Source organism: Leptonychotes weddellii, chromosome 11 (genome assembly GCF_054177405.1).
Source record: "Leptonychotes weddellii isolate Sample4059 chromosome 11, ASM5417740v2, whole genome shotgun sequence".
Classification (NCBI taxonomy): Eukaryota; Metazoa; Chordata; class Mammalia; order Carnivora; family Phocidae; genus Leptonychotes; species Leptonychotes weddellii.
Window position 1 is genome coordinate 72,944,994 of NC_138379.1, and position 20,579 is coordinate 72,965,572.

Here is a 20,579-nt window from a genome sequence, read left to right on the forward strand (position 1 = left end):
TGGGAGGATGGGTTAGCCTGGTGCTGGGTATTAAAGAGGGCATGTTCTGCATGGAGCACTGGGTGTTATGCACAAACAATGAATCATGGAACACTACATCAAAAAATAATGATGTAATGTATGGTGATTAACATAACAATAAAAAATTTAAAAAACCCCTGCTTCCTATATGGAGCATTTTGTGATTTCATAATATTGAGCCGTTTATGTCCTCATGTACAATTTTGTAGTTTTCTTCATGTAGGTCTTAATATTTTTGGTGACGTTTATTCTTAGATTTCTTAATATATTTGTTCCTCTAAAAAAAATAATAGCTTTGTTGACGTATAATTCACATACTGTGCAGCTCACCCTGAATATCTTTTTATACATGCTTAAATAGCACTCTTATGTAAGGAAGGTATGCTTTTAAAAAAATAACCAATTACATTAGGGTATAATTTACACATAATTAATTAATTAATTTTAAAAAGATTATTTATTTTAGAGAGCGCGTGCGTGTGAGCATGCAAGTGAGGGGAGGGGCAGAAGGAGAGGGAGAGAGAGAGAATCTCAAGCACTCCCCGATGAGCAGGGATTCCTGACAGGGGGCTGCATCCCAGGACCCTGAGATCACAGCCCAAGCTGAAATCAAGAGCCCAGTGCTTAACAGACTGAGCCCCCCAGGCACCCCTAATTTACACATATTTTAATTGAATAGGTTGATGACTTTGATACATGTATTCCCCAGGTAAGCACAACCCTGGTCTAGATACAAGGTATAAAACATTACCATTTATCCAGAAAGTTCCCCCATAACTCTTTGTTTATACATTCACCTGTTGGTACACGTGGGCTTTGTTTCCAGCACCCTCTGATGGAGAGGAGAAGAGTTGGGTGTATGCAGGGTGAATGTGTATGTGTGGGGCACCGGTTTTGGGTGGGGGCAAGGATGACAATGCTGAGGTGAAGCAGGAACAGGCTCCTCAGGAGAGTCTCAGGCAGTCATGATGTGGCAGTTCCTGTATTCCAGAGTAAGGCCCAGACATTGAATATTCCAGTCTTTTTTTTATTAAAGATTTTATTTATTTATTTTAGAGGTGGGGGGGGCAGAGGGAGAGGGGAGAGCACCAAGCCCGTGGGGCTTGATCCCACAGCCCTGAGATCACGACCTGAGCCGAAACCAAGAGTCGGTCGCTTAACCGCCTGCATCACCCAGGCGCCCCTCCAGTCTTTTCTTTCTTTCTTCTTTGAGTCTTATTCTGGTTTAGAGCTTGGAGCTTGTGCAGCCTAAGAATGTGCTTCTTGGCTTATTTCCATTAATAGCGGGGAAAATTCTGACTGGATCTGGGCCAGTGGTCTTCCTGACCTTTGGGTAGTGGTGTTCTGAGCAGTTTTCCCTTCCCTGTGTATGCGCGCTGCTTTAATGGGATGGCGGGAGGAGGCATATCGCGTGTGGCTGCAAAACAGCAAATCTATTAAACAGCAAACCTCACATGATTCTTAACATGTCCATGTTTTATCATCATCAAAAGGGAAGATTAATTTCCTTAAAACACCTATTTTGGAAAAGAATAAGGTTTCCAGGGTAGATTTAGTGCAGGTTGATGTTTATTAAGGCTTGTGATGTGTTCATTAATTGATCCTGCATTAACAAATGGGAAACAGAGTCTACATTTGTATTCACCAGATTGTGGCCCAGAAAATTCAGTCTCCTCTGCCTGCCATTTTCTGCTTGTTTTGTGACTTTTATTCTGCTGTTCATTTCGAATAAGTGGTATAGGAAGTCAGCATCTAAGCAAGTGTGCAGAGGATAGCTGAGCAGGGCTGTGCCGCAGTCAGGCTTGGGTGTGAACCCATCACGTAGCTGCCTTTACCATCCAGGAACCTCATTCTCCTCATCAGCAGAACTCAGAGATATACCTGCAGCACTTTTTTTTTTTTTATTTTATTCCATGTTGTTGACCTTCAGTATTTATTCACTCATTTATTTATTTTTTAAGTAAACTCTACCCCCACCATGGGTCTCGAACTAATGACCCTGAGATCAAGAGTCACATGCTCTACGGACTGAGCCAGCCAGGCGCCCCAGACCTTCAGTATTTTTAGTGGGGGTTACACCTACCTGATGAGTGTCTAGAACATAGCAAGCATGCAATACATTGTATGATCATTACAAATCATTTCTCCATTTTCACCTTTTTGTCCAGGTGTGTTATCTTTTACAAAGCTTTTTTTTTTCTCTTTGTGGTTGCAACTGTAATTTATTAAAATGTATTCATCTATTTAAAGAACTTGGTTCCCTTTCTCTCTTTTTTTCAGGCACGTTGCAGAGAGGTCTTTCTGTCCTTCATGAACACGCACGTGGTAGACAGATGACTGTCCTCCGCCGCGTGCGGCTCTAGGTGCCCTGGACGTGGAGCTGTCCAGCAGGGGGAAGGATGGATTCCAAAGATGAAAGCTCACACGTGTGGCCCACATCTGCAGAGCACGAAGAGAATGCTGCACAGGTGAAGAGTGGTCTTTCCAGCTTGGTGTTGGTAGCGGTTTTTCAGTTGGGTACAGTTTGCTGACTGCTAAAGAAATAGCAGACTCTCTGTAGTAGTGAGTAGCTGGGGGGGTGGGGGTGGGGAGCAGACCTGCAAGATGTGCACGGGAGGAATAGGGGGGGTTTTGGCGCTTTGAGTGCTCCATCAGTATGGGTCACTATGATTTAGAAGGGCTCAGCGACCACCCACAGGCTTCTCTGCCATTTTCGCAACTTGCCGTCATAATTTGCTTCACTGCCCCGTTTTATTTTATGTGCTTGGTGCTGAAAGCCTCCAACTGGAGTGTTTCTTTCATGTTACCTGGTGTAGGGTTTTGATTCTTCGTGTGTAATGAAGTACAAAGTACGTCTATAGAATGGCCTTTTCTTTTCTTTCAAATTCAGAATGTAAAGGTCTAGTTGTCCCATTGAGTCAGCCACTTGGGAGCCTAGTCACTTATCCAGATGCTGCTGTGATGGGTGATCACTGCCTTTTGGACTGCGATCATAACCAGCTGCATGTTCTTTTGACTATTCTTAGCCAAGGCAAATGTCTGCTTTTTTGGTGTAGATTTGAATTTTGGGAATAGTCAGCAGTCATATGGAGCCATGTCTGGCCAAAGTGTAAAACTTAATTTTTAAGCATTGTAATAAATATGCAATTTTAATTTAGTTTTTCATTAACTTACATAACCTTAGTATTATTATCAAAATCAGGAAGTTAACACTGAAACACTTAAATATACACATTTATTTAATTTGAGTAATATAGCAAATATTACAGTAAATAAAATTAATCTTCTAGTATGATTTTAAAGTCTGAGTCTTAATACTTATAAAAAATGTTCTAGTGATGCTTCCAGCAGAATAACTGAGAATGCTGTTCTGATTTTCATAGAAACCATTTTGAAGACAACTTTCATGTAGCTATGTATTTTGGTATATTTTGTTTATGAATGAAAATATAGTCCATTCAAAAAACAGGGTCACCATTTTGTAGGTAACCAGATAGTAAACAGCAGAGCTCAACACCCCTCATTGCTCTCCCTCTTCCCAGTTGTTTCTTTTCCTAGCCAGGAACTCTGATTTAGCAAAATACTGTGATGGAGACCAAGTTTTGATGTTAATGAACAAATCTAAAGTCACAAAATTATCTTGCAGCACTTAAAACTGTGCCAATTGTTAAAAGTCTAATTCTTGCAACATACAAACTGTATCTTCATGGACAAATCAAATTTGTGTAGAAGTTGGACTAATCACTGAGTATAATGTGGACGTTTGTTTTATTTCTGCTTGACTGCATTTGGTCTCCAGGTTTCTTTCTGGGGATTAAATTCACTCATATCGTCTTTGGAATCTACTACTCTCTGCTGGAGAGAACTGAAATAAAAAAAAAGTTAGGTCCGAAGCCAAGGTAGCCTAAGAGTAAAGATTCCAGCCTAACTTCAGTATCAGCACGTAAATTATTTCTCTCCCAAATGTGTGCTTTGGCCATCTGCTTCCATACGTTCAATATCAAGTATCAGGCTGTGTGCCAGGCTAGCCTTTAAGAATTCAAACCTCTGAAGCTGACTATTCAGAAAGCATTTTATAGCATTCAGTTTCTGCTTTAGTTCCTGGTAGGTAGAAAATTATTTACCCTGGTGACAACTGAAATAGTTTTCCAAAACCCCTTAAAAGTACTTGATTAGAATGTTCTGTGTCTTTACCTTGCTGGCAAGGAAGGGTTCTGTAACATTCATTGACTCAGCATACGGTTACCGACATGCCATCAGACAGCCTTGGAGCGTGAAAAAAAACACGTAGGAAAGAAAGTGACCTTGTTTTAAGGTGTCTGCTGAAAGGCACTATTAGTTGTAAAGCAGAATATTAATGACATGTTGAGGGCAATTGGCTTTTGAGTTGACATTGTTTTACATTGCAGAATAATTTGTATTTTGTATTTTGGTAATACTGTCAACCAGGAATCTTCAGTCACATTTCCAGGATCAGCTGACTGCCCCCTCAGGACCCCCCAAAGAGATGTCTGCACTGGACATTTGAGGCGAAGAGGAATTTATATCAGTTGCCTAATATTAAGTAGTAAATCAGTGACAAGGTCCTTGGATCCTGTCTCCAAGTCACTAACAGTGCAGATGACCAGGGTGTATCAATTTTTATTCTCCTTGCATTGGGGATATTTTAGAAATGCAACTGTGGATTGTGCTTGGTCAGCCACGTATCTTTGTGAGATTGGTTTTGTTCTACAAGGACACTCGCTACATCCTTGCTGCTTTCTGCCCCAGGTGCACTTTGTTCCTGACGCCGGAACTGTGGCTCAGATTGTCTACACCGATGACCAGGTTCGTCCGCCCCAGCAGGTGGTGTACACGGCAGATGGTGCCTCCTACACTTCAGTGGACGGTCCTGAGCATACCCTGGTGTACATCCATCCTGTGGAAGCCGCACAGGCATGTGAAGGGTTATTGTTTCTAGTTTGTTTGTTAATTGCTTAACTCACCAATGACTTATGTTTATTCTCCGCCAGTCACTGTGCTAGGTGCTGGTGATGCAAGATACGATTCAGATAAGATTTGTGCTCTTCAGGGTCTTATAACCAACTTGGCAGAGGAAGATATGCCTTATTTATTTAAATTAAATGTAATAAGATGTTAGAGCACTAGCCTCCTATGAGTTCTTGTCCCAGTGACCATTGACTAGATTATCAACTTGTTACTTTTCTTGTGTATCAAGAACCAAGTCAAAAATGCATTTAGTTCTGTATAGCTTAATCACAGATGGATCAGTGAAAAAACATACAAATTATTTCAGTGAAACGTGTAAGCAAAAAGTCCTACTGGCTTATTAACTGCTATTTATTAATAATTGACTGATTCATAGGACTGTAATAGAAGCAAAGGTAAAAGCTGTGCAATTAGGACTACTTTCTTTTTTTCTTAGGGACTTGGAGTGTTAGTTTCCAAATGCATGACACAAATATATACATGTTAGTTTGTTTGTTAGCACTTTAGAATGTACAGAGCACTTTTAAACATATTAAAAAAAAATAAGTTCCATACTTTTGTAGTGGAATCTTGGTAATAAAAATTTGCCCTCATGCAATATTAATCAAGAGCCTCAAATCACTCCCAAGAAGAAATGGGGACCCCTAATTAATAACTTTCAAATTTATATAAAGATGAAATCACCAAGTAGTCAGATGGTACTTTTAGAATGCCTCTGCTTTAGTTTATTTATTTATTAATTATTTTTAATTTTTATTAACATATAATATATTATTTGTTTCAGGGGTACAGGGCCTCTGCTTAGTTTTAGTCCCCTAACTATATTAAAATAAGGTCAGATAGTTTATGTAAAGAATGTCCTGTAGGCAACTTTGTTTATTATTGTGTTACTAAATGTCTGACTTATGATAATTTTTTAAGTTTATTTATTTTATTTTAGTAATCTGTACCCAACGTAGGGCTCAAACTCACAACCCCAAGATCAAGAGTCACATGCTCTTCTGACTTATGATAATTTTTATTGTTTTTTATTATTATTTATTTATTTATTTTTAAAGATTTTGTTTATTGTTTGACAGATAGAGACATAGCAAGAGAGGGAACACATGCAGGGGGAGTGGGAGAGGGAGAAGCAGGCTTCCTGCCAAGCAGGGAGCTCGATGTGGGGCTCGATCCCAGGACCCTGGGACCATGACCTGAGCAGAAGGCAGATGCTTTAACAACTGAGCCACCCAGGCACCCCTTTATGATAATTTTTCAATAGCAAGTCTAAGAGATCATACAACTGGCTGAAATTCTCTTATGTGTACCTCTGGAATAAAAACTTAACCATAGTTCTTATTCCTCTAGGTTTGCTAAAGGCTTGGGCAGATTAGAGGAAAGAGTATTTTTTCTGGATTGGTGATTTTCTGTGGTGCCCTGGCTAAAATAATTTTGAAGATTTTCCTTGTCTAGTTAGTTCTGCTATGTCATGACTCAAATTATTATGTGTTTATGATGAGACCTTTTAAAAATTATGATTTTACTGACTTTATCCAGGAATGAATCTATGGAACATTAAATTCAGTTTATTTCCCTTCTACTTTTTTGATAATGAGAGTGCATTTGTATTTGAAAGATGTCCTTGTGTATATAATAGTTTTCTGTGTGTCTGTATGTCTCCATCCATTTTCACTTAATCGCGGGTCGACTCCTGTGATACATAGTGTTATATGTGAACATACGCACCCTTGTTCATGCCATGTCTTATGTTTTTGTGACATACCTTTTTAATTAGCCGTGGCATTCAACCTCAAGAGAGATTTTGCTGAAGAGTAAAATTGTCAAGTATGTTAGCCAGTTGAAATGGTTAACTTATACAATCTCTTTGGAACCGTCTGAATGAAAGGCTTTAGCTAAAAGTAAGATTACTATCTTTATCTTCTTTATTAATGAAGGATTATTACTAGCTATATGGGAATTAAGTCTGTCAAGAATTGATGCTTAGCAGCAGGATAATTTTTCCTGTGTAGGCAAGCTGTCTAAAGATTTATTGATAGGTTTTTTTTATTGTTGTTTCTTTTGTCTATAGACTCTGTTTACAGACCCAGGGCAGGTAGCTTATGTCCAACAGGATGCTACAGCTCAGCAGGTAATGAGTTGCTTTTTTGCCTTTTTATTGTTTTCCATTCCCTGGAATGCACTCCTCCCCGCCCGCCACCCACCCCAACCCTCTGTGCTCTGCATCTCTGGTTGTCTACTTCTTATGTATTAAGAATGGTCTTTACTTCCTTTAATGAAAACAAAGAAAAACAACACTAACACATTATAATCAGTACATGCTGAAATAGTCTGGTAATAAAAAAATGATTTGTCACGGAAATTAAAAAAAAACAAGTATATTAATAGGATATTGGTTCAAATTCTAAAGAACAATCCTGAGGTTATTAAGTCTCTCTTTTTGGAAAATTGGAAACATTTGGGTAGTTTGTCTATTTTTAAATATTGAAAAAATTTCTGCTTAAATTACATATAAATTTGATAGCAATCTTCCTCATTCTAGCTTCTGAAAAATTGAGATTTTTTCTTAGTTTTCTTTTATTTTTAAAAAATTTTTAGAAGATTTTATTTATTAGAGAGAGTGCAAGCGATTGGGGGGTGGGTTCGGGCAGAGGAAGAGGGAGAGAGAGAAAATCTCCAGTGGACTCTGCTGAGCACAGAGCCTGACGTGGGGCTTGATCTCACGATTGTGAGATCATGACCTGAGCCGAAATCAAGAGTTGGAGGCTTAACTGACTGAGCCACCTAGGTGCCCCCTTTTTGTTTTTCTTTTAAAACGTTTCTTTCCTTTTATCCATATTTCTAATACATCCTATTTGACTTTGAGGGATTTCTTCCTTGTTTTCCTCCAGATTGTGAAAGTGATAAAGAAGATAGAGGAGCTAGATACCCTCGGTCTTACTATAAAGGGACTATGGATCCAAATAAGTTTTATTTTCATGCTGGCTAGTATGACTATTATTTAGCTGTACCACTGAGTGTCGTGAGTGATTATCAAGTAAATTCCCATTAGCAAGCACTTTGTGCATTTAAATTTTTTTTCGTTAGATTATTCAGATACATCCATTTTAAAATTTGAAAAGTGAACAGTAGTTTTGTTAATATTATTTATGAAATCTGGAGAGAATTCTGAGGAGTCTTTGTCATATAACTTTCGGTTAAATTTATTCCTGATTGATAGTAATCTACAATCTTGTGGCATCCGTGAACCTGAATGAGCATTTGTCTTAATCTGTTTAGGCTGCTGTAATAGAAATACAATACACTGGATGGCTTATGAACAATAGAAATTTATTTCTCATAGTTCTGGAGGGGGGAAGTCCAAGATCAAGAGGCTGGCAGATTCTGGTGCGGGCTTACTTCCTGGTTCATAGTCAGCAGTCTTCTTGCTCAGGCCACACATGACTGAAGAAGGGGCAAGTGAGCTCTATGGGGCTTCTTTTTTTTTTTTTTTAAAGATTTTTATTTATTTATTTGACAGAGAGAGACACAGTGAGAGAAGGAACACAAGCAGGGAGGGTGGGAGAGGGAGAAGCAAGGCTCCCCGCCGAGCAGGGAGCCCGGTGCGGGGCTCCATCCCAGGACCCTGGGATCATGACCTGAGCTGAAGGCAGACGCTTAACGACTGAGCCACCCAGCGCCCTGGGGCTTCTTTTTTTTAATTTTAATTTTTTTTCTATTTTTTAAGTAGGCTCCACACCCAACATGGGGCTTAAACTCATGACCCCAAGATCAAGAGTCACATGCTCTACAGACTGACCCAGCCAGGAGTCTGGGTTTTTGTTAAGGATGCTAATCCCATTCATGAGGGCTCCACCTTCAATACCTAATCACCTCTCAGAGGCCCCACCTAATACCATCACAGTGAGGATTAGCTTTCTTTTCTTTTCTTTCTTTTAAGACTTTATTTATTTGAGAGGGAGAGAGAGAGCAGGAACGGTGAGGAGAGGGAGAAGCAGACTCTTCACTGAGTAAGGAGCCCGATGTGGGGCTAGATCCCAGGACCTGGGGATCATGACCTGAGCCGAAGGCAGATGATTAACCGACTGAGCCACCCAGGTGCCCCAAGGGTTAGCTTTCTTTATTTTAATTTTAATTTAATTTTAAAGATTTTATTTATTTGATAGAGAGAGAGCACAAGCAGGGGGAGTGGCAGGCAGAGGGAGAGGGAGAATCAGGCTCCTAACTGAGCAGGGAGCCCAATGCGGGGTTCGATCCCAGGACCCTGGGACCATGACCTGAGCCGAAGGCAGATAGATGCTTAACCAACTGAGCCACCCAGGTGCCCCAATTTTAATTTTATTTTAATTCTCTGTGTAGTTAACATATGGTGTTATATTAGTTTCAGCTTTGGGGATTAGCTTTCAAAATATAAATTTTGGGGAGAGACAGTCTATAGCAGTGTTATTTTATTTTAATAATTTTGTAATAATTAGGTATATGCTTGAAAAAACAAATCATGCACATTTCTGTGAATATTGTGCAGTGGATAGGTTTAATTAGTTTCGACAATTCGGCAAGAAAAAAATTAAAAAAAAATCCCTTTGTCTTTCATAGATGATTAGTTCATTCACTCATTTTTGGAGTAATAATTTTTTTTCATAAAAAGTTGAAACAATGTGGAAAAAAAAGTACATAAAATAGATTCCAAACAAACAAATTCTGCCTAGAAATATCGTCATTAAGTTAGTAGTTGGTAACTATTATTCCAGACATACAAATAAAGATAAGCTTGGGGGACGGGAATGACATTGTGCTCTAAATGCTGTTATTAATCTAAATGCTTTAATTTACTTGAGCAGAAGAAAAAGAAATTGAGGTGAAAGTGAAGGAGGTTGGAGTCATCATATTCTCTAAACTGCACTTAAGCATCAGTCCTGTGTTGTCCTTGGTTCGTGCTGTGATGACAAGGTCATTAGCACAGGGACACTTCCTCCCACTCTCCTCTTCACTGTTCTGGGTCGTTAGGTGCACGATTATTGTGACTAATAAATTTATGACCTGTTCAGTAACCACAGTTATTTAGAGTTTTGCTCCATTCTCTGCTGGCATTTAATTTGTAGAAATCTTTTTTTTTTTTTTAAATATTTTATTTGTCAGAGAGAGAGCACAAGCAGGGGTAGCGGCCGGCAGAGGGAGAAGCAGGCTCCCCGCTGAGCAGGGAGCCCGATGCGGGATTCGATCCCAGGACCCTGGGATCATGACCTTAGCCAAAGGCAGCTGCTTAACTGACTGAGCCACCCAGGCGCCCTAATTTGTAGAAATCTTGAGTCTAATTTATTTTCCTCATTCCTTTTCTACCTTATGCCTGCTTGATACTTTCTTTATCCTTGAAGTTTTTCTTGGAAGTCTAATGACTTCACCAGCATATGAATCAGAATTTCCTAGGGCAGTATGTGTCTTTTCGTGTATAGGTTAAGACTTTATTTCAGGAAAGTTTTCATCTATCAGACCTTTGAAAATCTTTTCAGTTTAATTTGGTAATCATTTCTTTTTTTAAAGATTCATTTATTTTAGAGGGAGAATGAGTGAGAGAGAGCGAGCGCGAACGCACGAATGGGGTGAGGGGCAAGGGGAGAGGGAGAGAGAACATCTTAAGCAGACTCCCCTCTGAGCCCAGAGCCTGACGTGGGGCTCCATCCCAGGGACCCTGAGATCATGACCTGAGCTGAAATCAAGAGTCAGATGCTTAACTGACTGAGCCACTGACGCATCCCTCTATAATCATTTTTTTTAAAGATTTTATTTATTTATTTGAGAGAGAGTGTGAGCAAGAGAGAGAGAGCACAAGCCAGGGGGAGAGGCAGAGGGAGAGGGAGAAGCGGGCTTCCCGCGGAGCAGGGAGCTGGATGTGGGACTCCATCCCAGGACCCTGGGATCGTGACCAGAGCCGAAGGCAGACGCTTAACGACTGAGCCACCCAGGTGCCCCTATAATCATTATTATCTATTCTTTTCCATGTTATTTGTGTAGTTTCCTTTATGTTCACCATATTTCTTACTGTGTCTCACTTTTTAATTAACATACATATAGAAAAGTGCAAAAGATTGTAAGCATATAGTGCAATGATCTATCATGAAGTGAGCATGCGGTATAACCAGCACTCAGATTAAACAATAGAACATTCCCAGCTCCTAAAAGCCAACCTTTTGCTTCCCCCTAATCACTTCTCCTTCCTTTCTCCTCAAAGATAACTACTCTCCTGCTTGCTAACATCATAGATTGATTTTCCATGGTTTTGAACTGTATATAAATGGAAATACTTACCATTTCCTTTCTTTGTAGCTTCTCTTGTTCAACGTGATGCTAGGGGAGATCCCTTCATGTTGCTGAGTGTAGCTGTGGGGTTTTGTTTCCTTCTAGTTTTATTGATATCTAGTATTCAGTTTTATGAATGTACCACAATATATATTCAAGACTGTGATCCTTTCTCCACTTTGTTCTTTGAGAGTTTCTTGGCCCTTTGCTTTTCCATATACATGTTAGAATCAACCTGGAAGTTTCCACAAAAGTCCTGCAGGATTTCCAGTGGAATTTCATTGTATCTATGAATCAGTTTGTGAAGAATTGCTGTCTTTATAATTTTGAGTCCTCCAATCTGTGAACATGATATATCCCTAAGTTTAAAATAAAAGTTAAAAAATTGTCTTTGGGTAGAGGTCTTACACATCTTTCAATAGATTTATTCCTAGATATTTGGTGTGTTTTGATGGTATTATAAATGGTATAATTTTTAAAATTTTCATTTTTTAACTTTTATTTTGGATTTTCTTGATAATTAGTCATGTTGTCTGTGGATACTGACAGTTTTCTTTCTTTTCAATCCTTCCCAAACCATATATCTTTTAATTTTATTTCTTTTTTATTCCCTCTTTTGTCTTTTGGCGGGATCTCTAATATATTGTTGGACAGAAGTAGTGCTAGTAGGTTTCTTTTTTTTTTCCTTCCTGCTCTCAGAGGATTTTTACTATTAAGAATGATGTGCAGTGTAGGATTTTTATAAAAATACCCTTAAGCAGCTGAAGAAAGTTCTCTTTATTTCTAATTTTTAATGAGTGTTTATTATTAATTGATATTGATTATTATTCATGGATATTGACCTTTATGAAATGTTTTTTCTGAATCTGTTGAGCTTTTTCTCCCCTTTGCTGTTAATATGGTGAATTATATTAATTGCTATTTACAAATTAAGCCAGCCATGCACTGGAATAAGCTCTGCTTGATCCTTTTCCTATGTGTCTGAATTTGGATTTGATGTGCTAATACTTTGTTTGGGGTTTTTCATATTTATTCAGTAGTCCATTCTGTTTTCAGCCACAGTATTAGATTGCTTTTCTTTTCGATTTTTTTCTTTTAAAGTAGCTTCCAAATATTAAATCATTATGTTGTACACCTGAAACTAATATGATATGTCAATTATATCTCATTAAAAAAACCAAACAAACAGAAAACAAAGGTAGCTTTCATCTTGATTTTTTCTTTTAATAGCATCCTGAAAATCTGTATCTCATCATTGACTGTCCAGGATTCTATTATAAGAGCTTACTATTGTTTATATTCTGTTTATTGTTTTATATGTATGTTATTTCCTTTTTTTTTGCTACTGTATAGAACATTGCCATAGATGTCATATTAGCTTATTTCCTTAGAATAAATTCCCCAAAAAGAAATGATAGAGACTAGAGGTATTCATATTCAAAATTATTTAAGAATCAAGATTTTGTGTGAGAGTGAAAAAAGATACAAATGTAAAACTCAAACAAATTAAATAAAAATCCAGAATCCTAAATCTGAATTAGAATATCAGCATGAACTCATGATGTGTTTTCTCTTAAAACATATATTTTCTAGTTTGGGCCACTGAAAACGTTTAGCCAGAGTCTTCAGTCCAGTAGCAATGAGCCAGTGTGGTCTCTAATACAATTTTCCAGTGAAAGGAATCAGGGCTACTTAGGCAAATGGCAGATTCTAGCTCTGGGGCATGAAATATACAGGATGTGCCTGAAATGTCATGTCTTATCAGAATGCAAGGAAGTTAGTGAAAACTTCTGGGGTTCTATGGAAAGAACTCATGATCCATCTTGAAAGGGCCAAAATGGGGCATTTGACCTGTAAAAACAGGAAAATATCTACAATAGATTGAAGTGCATTGAATATATTTAAAATCCATAAGTTTATACTAATATTAAAAGAAATAACTCATTGGTCAATCTTTGAGGTGCTGCAGGACCACCACATTATTCAAAAAACTGGTAAATGATGGGAAGAAATCCAGCCTTTCTCTCTGAATGTACTCAGGTAAACAATTACTTGATGAGGGAAATTCCTTTATAAAAGCATTCCAACTAATAAATAAAGAAGGGATGATTGGCTTGGGAAATCACCATTTTTCATCTCCTAATGAAATGGGGATCTAGGCAATGATCATCAACAACAGTCTGAAACGATCAGGAAAAAGCTGATGAGGCACTTTATAATGGATGGATCAACCTCACCCTCTGGACATTAATACCACTAAGAGACAACCATTCATTATAGGCCTCCTGGTGTTGTGTACCTCCTATTGCATTTTACCACATATGAAGTATTCCTCCCAAAAAACTGAACCTGAATCTGATTGAGTCTCCAGATTCCGCTTCCAGCTTACAGGAAGCACAATAGACAGAATGGAACAAGTAAAAGACACACAAGAATGCAATCAGCAAAGTCTGACTGTGGGAAGATCTGTAGGACAGGTGGCCTAGTTTCTGCCACATGTAAATTGTGACGGGAAAGAAGGGGAATGGGAATTTACAGATTCAAGGAGACTTCACAGACATGTAAGTCAGATGCGATTTGTGGACCTTGTTTGGGGCCTGATTTCAACAAACTAACTGTTAAAAACAGCAGTATGAGACAACTGGGGAAATTCTAACACCTACTAGATATTTGATGATACTAAAGAATGACTGGTTTTTTTAGATATGGTAATACATAAAATACGTAAGTTCTTTTCCTTTCAAGATATCTACTAAGCCGGGCGCCTGGGTGGCTCAGTCATTAAGCGTCTGCCTTCTGCTCGGGTCATGATCCCAGGGTCCTGGGATCGAGTCCCACATCGGGCTCCCTGCTCGGCAGGAAGCCTGCTTCTCCCTCTCCCGCTCCCCCTGCTTGTGTTCCTGCTCTCGCTATCTCTCTCTCTGTCAAATAAATAAATAAAAATCTTAAAAAAAAAAAAAAGATATCTACTAAGCCATTTATGGATGAAAATATATGTCTGAGGTTTTTTTCAAAATAATTCAGTGATGGGGGAGAGTGGGTGGGAGAATAGTTGACATAAGGTTAGCCATGAGTTGATAATTATCGAAGCTGAGCGATGGGTGCGTGAGGTTTATTATACTATTCTCCCTGATTGATACATGTTTGAAATGTGTTATTATAAAGGGGAAAGTTACTTTGATAAGACTTTCAAAATGGCTTTTCAGATGCTGAAAAAATTTACATTCCCACCAACAATACATGAGAATGCCTATTTCCACTCACCCTTGCCACACTGAGTATTTGCATTCTTTTAAAACTTGGCCAATCTGATAGGCAAAATGGCATTTTGTTGTTTTAATATTAAGGCATGGCTTTAATTAGAACTTTCGCCGCCGCTAGCACCTCAAAGAGCCCTTCATCTTCTTTAATCTCCAGAAACAATCTGCTCGTTTCATGTTTTGTAGTCAGATAGCTCTATGAACCCTGGCATTACAAGGCAGTGTAACTATTGGCTTAGTATTACCTTACTGCTGTTTCCTTTCAACCAGCACGGTTTTTATTTCAGGCTACAATAAATACCTCCGAGATTGTCAGTGTATTCTGTGACCTGGAAAAATTCTGGACAGAAAGTTAGAGTGAGAGTTCAACACAGATGATGGGTGTTTCTCTCCCCCCGCCCCCGGACCCCGCCCTTAGCTAAAAGGTTCCTATTTTCAATTGTTTATAGTGGTGGCAAAATGCATTTGAAGCCTTTTTCCTATATGCATCCCCTTGCTCTTAAGAAAGGCACTGGCAGTCTCCAGCCCTAGAAGCACAGTCTCCCCTTTGTTTCTGAGAGTGAACATGTGTGACTCCCCACACACTGAGAAGGAAATATGCTACACTGATAATTGGTCTCAGTAGGAATCCAGAAGCATTCTGTTGTGTTTGCTGCTGTCCAATGTAGTTTCATATTTCACTTCTCAGATAAATTGTATCCTGCAATGCATTATGTAATTTCAGAAATAATTACAGAGAGTGATATTAAGTGGGAAGGAGAAAGTGTACCATAAGTTTAACAAATTCTTTTCCCTTTTGCCGTGTTTTATTGTGCATGACAAAGGGCACAGGATTAACTTTTTTTTTTTTTTAAAGATTTTATTTATTTGAGAGAGAGAATGAGAGAGAGCACATGAGAGGGGGGAGGGTCAGAGGGAGAAGCAGGCTCCTCGCTGAGCAGGGAGCCCGATGCGGGACTCGATCCAGGGACTCCGGGATCATGACCGGAGCCGAAGGCAGTCGCTTTAACCAACTGAGCCACCTGGGCGCCCAGGATTAACATTTTTGTTGCCTCTTCACTTCCTCTTAGTGAAATTGGCACAGGTAGCTCACCTCCTTGCTGCCCGGCTGGTGCCTCAGGAGCAGTGTAGTTACTTTGTTGCTCTGGTATTCAAGGCAGGTGTGTGATGCTTACCCCCTCTGTGCCCTCCTTGAACAGACTTAACTCCATAGGGGCCGTTGCAATGCAGTGGAAAAGGCAGGGCAGAGTCAGAATTTGAATTTCATCTCTGTCACTTAGGAGCTGTGTGGCAATGTTACCTGGCCTCCAAGGAATTTCAGTACATGCCTCCCTCCCCAGAAATGTCAGTCGAACCGGAATTATTAATTAAACAAATGCGTGAGGCGTGCCCACTGTGTGTTAAGGTCCGTGCTACCTAGAAATACACAGTGGTTACCTAGACGTGATTATCATTAACCCCTTTATCCCTTTCTTTTTTTTTTTTCTATTTATTTATATGAGAGAGAGAACGAGATAGAGAGCATGAGAGGGGGGAGGGTCAGAGAGAGAGGCAGACTCCCTGCCGAGCAGGGAGCCTGACGTGGGACTCGATCCCGGGACTCCAGGATCATGACCTGAGCCGAAGGCAGTCGCTTAACCAACTGAGCCACCCAGGCGCCCCCCTTTATCCCTTTCTAATGGTAGCTCACGTGGTTCTGGTCTACACACAACCTCTGCTTTAGCATCAGTTCTTCAAGATAACGCTGAACTGTTTCAAGCCTTGTCTTTGCTACGGCCTTTTAGGAGAGCTCCAGCTCGGGGAAGGAGGAGGTTGTTGGTACTGTTTCAACGTCAGCTTTCTCAGCAGCGGCGGGAAGCCAGCAGTAACCTTGTCTAACCGCAGTCTTTCTAGCAGCATCTGTTGGGAAAAAAAAATACATCACAGCCTCACTGGGATGACTCTGGATTACTGAGTTCATTCTTCTCGGTTGGCTCTGCAAAGTGATAAAGAATGTATGAGGAGGGCGCCTGGGTGGCTCAGATGGTTGGGTGTCTGCCTTCGCCTCAGGTCATGATCCTAGGGTCCTGGGATCGGGTCCCGCATCGGGCTCCCTGCTCCTTGGGAGCCTGCTTCTCTCTCTCTGTCTCTGTCTCTCATGAATAAATAAGTAAAATCTTTAAAAAAAAAAAAAAAAAAAAAAGAATGTATGAGGAGTCGAGGTGGATATATATGCTTTAGTTTGTTCAGTGTGTGATAACATTCATCACGAACTCTGGCCTGAAATTTAAGTGGCTTAGAATGAAGGGGTGAGAACAGAACCGTGCTCTGAGACAGCAAGATTAGCTTAGTGGCAGGATCAGGTGGGGGTGCGGCGGGGGGTGCGCGATGGCACCCGAGGTTTCATTGCCAGAACTCTCCTGCTCTTTTCCTTGTTGAGTCTCACTTCCGTGGGTATTTTATTCTGTTTTTGTTGATGCTGAAGCATCTCCCAGAATTTTGTCCTCTTATATCAAGCCTCTAAACGGCCCTGAGCCAGAGACAGAATGTCACATAGGAGTCTGGCTCCGGGTTAAATGGATGCGTGTTTAAACACGCGCATGCTATTTTGAGGTAACTGGTTCTAGCCGCTCTCTGAGCATTTCCGATGTCGGGCAGTGGTCTTCAGCTGCCGGGCAGGTCAGATTCTGTAAACACACACAGTACTCTTTCTTCATGGAGTTTAAGAAGTTCTTAGAAGCACAACTGAAAAAGGGTTTTCTGTGAAAACAGGAGAGTTCTTTTACACGCCTGAAGGGATCGATGTCATTTCCTAAAGGGCCAAACATATTTCTACAAATGAATCTGCTTTGAATCCCTGCCACGTGCTCAGCTGTCTTGTAAGTTTGTAGAGGATGTATGTGATATCTTGGTTCTTCAAGAACTTATGATAATAGTAAGCGATTCTTACTAATATTAAACACTTACTAAATGCCAGATACTCTACTACCGGCCTCACGTACATACCGTGTCACTTAATCCTCAGAGCAACTGATGCCGTACGTATTACTGTGTTCATTTTACAGATAAAGAAACTGAGATTCAGAGAAGTTTATTAACTTGACAAGTGGTAGGGCCAGGATTTTGATCCAAGTCTGTTTGGCTTCAAAGCCCCTGCTCTACTTCCTTGAGGTGCAGTTGGCCAGGCAAGAAGGCTCACAGGAAAATGCATACTAATTGAAATCTAGATGGTGTTTGGCAACGGATACAAAGCTGTGAGGGATAGCTAATATGTGATATGTCAGAATCAAGATTCTAAAAGATCTTGGCAGATTGGAAGAACAGAACAAGTGGTAAAATGAAATATACTGGTGATAAATGCAAAATCCCCTCCCCTCCACACACACACACACACACATTTAAGTAAAAAACCAGCTGTTTAAGACATGAAGCAGAGTAAAATGGTTTAATAGCACGATGTGAGAGGAAAAAGGACTCAGGGACTTTAGTTATTTGCCAGTTCAAACTGGATCAGCAGTAGAACAATGGCTGTCACAAATGCTAATGTAATCTGAAGCCATATTCGTTAAAAAATATGGAATCCATTAAGGAATAAATGAAGACAACAGGATGATGAGGGATCTGGAAATCGGGCCATGTGAAAAATGATTGAACGAATTAGGGGTTTTGGTCTTGAAATATTTGGAGACTTTTGTGTCTTCACGGATTCTGTTTCCCTAGAGGGGCAAGGTGCAGGTCCTGCCCACTGCATGAAGATGCACATGGGGGAGATCTTGACCCCACAGAACTGTCACTGAACGATCCCAAATGATTCAGGCTGTCTGGTGAGGTGATGAAATGTTGGAGCAGAGGCTGAATGATGTTGTGGAGCAGGATTCCGGACTCCAGATGCTACAGGGATCAGAGCATAGGAGAGTTAGGGAGGCCTAGAGTGGTCAGGGATGGTTCATGGAGAAACTGGAACACGACCAGGTTTGGAAGATTGGCGAGGGAAGAAGATTCTAGGTGAGGACAATAACATAGGAGAAGATAAAGAAAAATAGAGTAGGCATTTAAAAAACTTTATTTATTGAACAGGAAAGGGACATAGCTTCAGTATGATTTATGGTGCTAATTGGGCGGGAGAAATAAGATTGGATAAAGGAATCTGGGGTCCCATAGAACCCCGTGACACTTATTCGGGTAGGGAACTTTTTAAGGTGCCATTTATTTTTTGCTAGTATATTTGATATGGTAGGAGTAACCCAATATATGCTCCACACCTTGTCTTATTTGCAAAAGTCTAACTTTAGCCTGAAACGAATAAGCATCTCTTTCACTTTACTTAAAAACCTTAACCTCTCTGAAGTGTGTAAAAGGAGGGCTGTTAACCATGAATTTTACCAGCTGGGTGTTATACCACATGTGTAGTTTTAAAAGTGAAGTAGTTAAAGGGCGCCTGGGTGGCTCAGTTGGTTAAGCGACTGCCTTCGGCTCAGGTCACGATCCTGGAATCCCAGGATCGAGTCCCGCATCGGGCTCCCTGCTCAGCGGGGAGTCTGCCTCTCCCTCTGACCCTCCCCCTTCTCATGTGCTCTCTCTCTCTCTCAAATAAATAAATAAAATCTTTAAAAAAAAAAAAAGTGAAGTAGTTAAAGATAGGTCAGATCATTACATACACTGTGTTGTGGTCACCCTGAAAAGGCAGGAGGGACCCCCCCCGACTCGAAATTGGGTTCAGATGTTGAGACACAATACTACACATGCACTGAGAGGGTATGGAAAGGTTTACTATGTATTTGAAGTGTCTGGGGAGACAGGGCATTCACCAAAGGAGGGAGCACTCTGGCTTTTTTATCAGCTTTCCCAGATGGGGGGCAGAAACAGCAAAAATGAAGGCAGATCCATTACAGCCTAGAGATGGAACTATTTCTTCTTCAGGGTCTTGAAGGGAGCTGATGTGAAGACTATCTCACACCAAAACCTTGTATTGTGTGTGTGTGTGTGTATGTGTGTGTGTGTACCAGCTAAGTAAAAGCAAACGTGTGCTCACCTTATGGTTAAACCTTGTCCAGGCCTCGTTACCGGTGCATAACCAGGTATTACCTTCAATTGAGGGTGTGGATGGTTCAGACCCTTTGGCAACTCTGCAGAACCCTATGGGTAGACTGGAGGCCAAAGAGGAAGAGGATGAGGATGAGGATGAAGATACTGAGGAAGATGAGGAGGAAGATGGTGAAGACACAGACCTGGATGACTGGGAACCAGATCCCCCTCGGCCCTTCGACCCACATGACTTATGTAAGTACGAGCTATTCCTTGTGAGTGTGTGTGAGCACGGGAACACAGTTAACATTTGCTGGGGGCTTCTTGTGTGCAGACCCAGCGCTCCCCGCTCTGCATGCACCATCTTGCTCAGTCCTCACAACAACCTGTGAGGGAGGCACTGATGCTTTCTCGAGGGTTCTGATTTTACTGGTGGATGAACCAAAGGTCAGAAGAGGCTGAGCCACCTGCTCCGTGTCACGCGGGGGTGAGTGATGGCTCAGGCACGGAGCCTGTCTCTGACACCAGTGCTTGAGCTTGTCAAGCCACTGTGGGAAGTTGCTCTGGTCCTGGAATATTCCTGGAATATTCTGCCGTTTCAGCTTTAACAAGTTGGCTCAGCTGCCTTACCTCTCTCTTCATAGCAACCTTTTAAACATGCCTATTATGTTCCAGGCACCCGTGCTTTACATTTTCTTTTTTTTTTTTTTAAAGATTTTATTTATTTGACAGAGAGAGCCACAGCGAGAGAGGGAACACTTAAGCAGGGGGAGTGGGAGAGGGAGAAGTAGGCTTCCCGCGGAGCAGGGAGCCCGACGTGGGGCTCGATCCCAGGACCCTGAGATCATGACCTGAGCCGAAGGCAGACGCTTAACGACTGAGCCACCCAGGCGCCCCTGCTTTACATTTTCTAAATTGTTTAATGCTTTCCATGGTCTTACGGGAGGGTTGGTAGTGTTCCGTTGTTTTGAGAGTCAGGGTTCAAACTGAGCTGGGTCTGGCTCCCGT

General features: G+C 40.7%; 1 protein-coding gene across 3 annotated transcripts in view; it reads left to right on the top strand.

Annotated features, from left to right (window-relative positions):
• The window catches only part of PRDM10 (PR/SET domain 10), an 89,784-nt gene that overhangs the window by 21,839 nt on the left and 47,366 nt on the right, over nucleotides 1-20,579 (top strand). For 2 of the 3 annotated variants that reach the window (XR_014138846.1, XM_081799092.1), the window contains exons 2-5: nucleotides 2,302-2,489; nucleotides 4,792-4,956; nucleotides 7,082-7,141; nucleotides 19,601-19,826. Coding sequence is in view for 2 of the 3 variants with exons in the window: in XM_081799092.1 (XP_081655218.1) it covers nucleotides 2,421-2,489; nucleotides 4,792-4,956; nucleotides 7,082-7,141; nucleotides 19,601-19,826 (520 nt within the window). In the remaining variant the exon portion in view is untranslated. Of the gene's footprint in view, nucleotides 1-2,301; nucleotides 2,490-4,791; nucleotides 4,957-7,081; nucleotides 7,142-17,840; nucleotides 18,989-19,192; nucleotides 19,827-20,579 lie in introns of those variants that run through there. The other variant, XM_081799093.1, reaches the window with a different exon arrangement.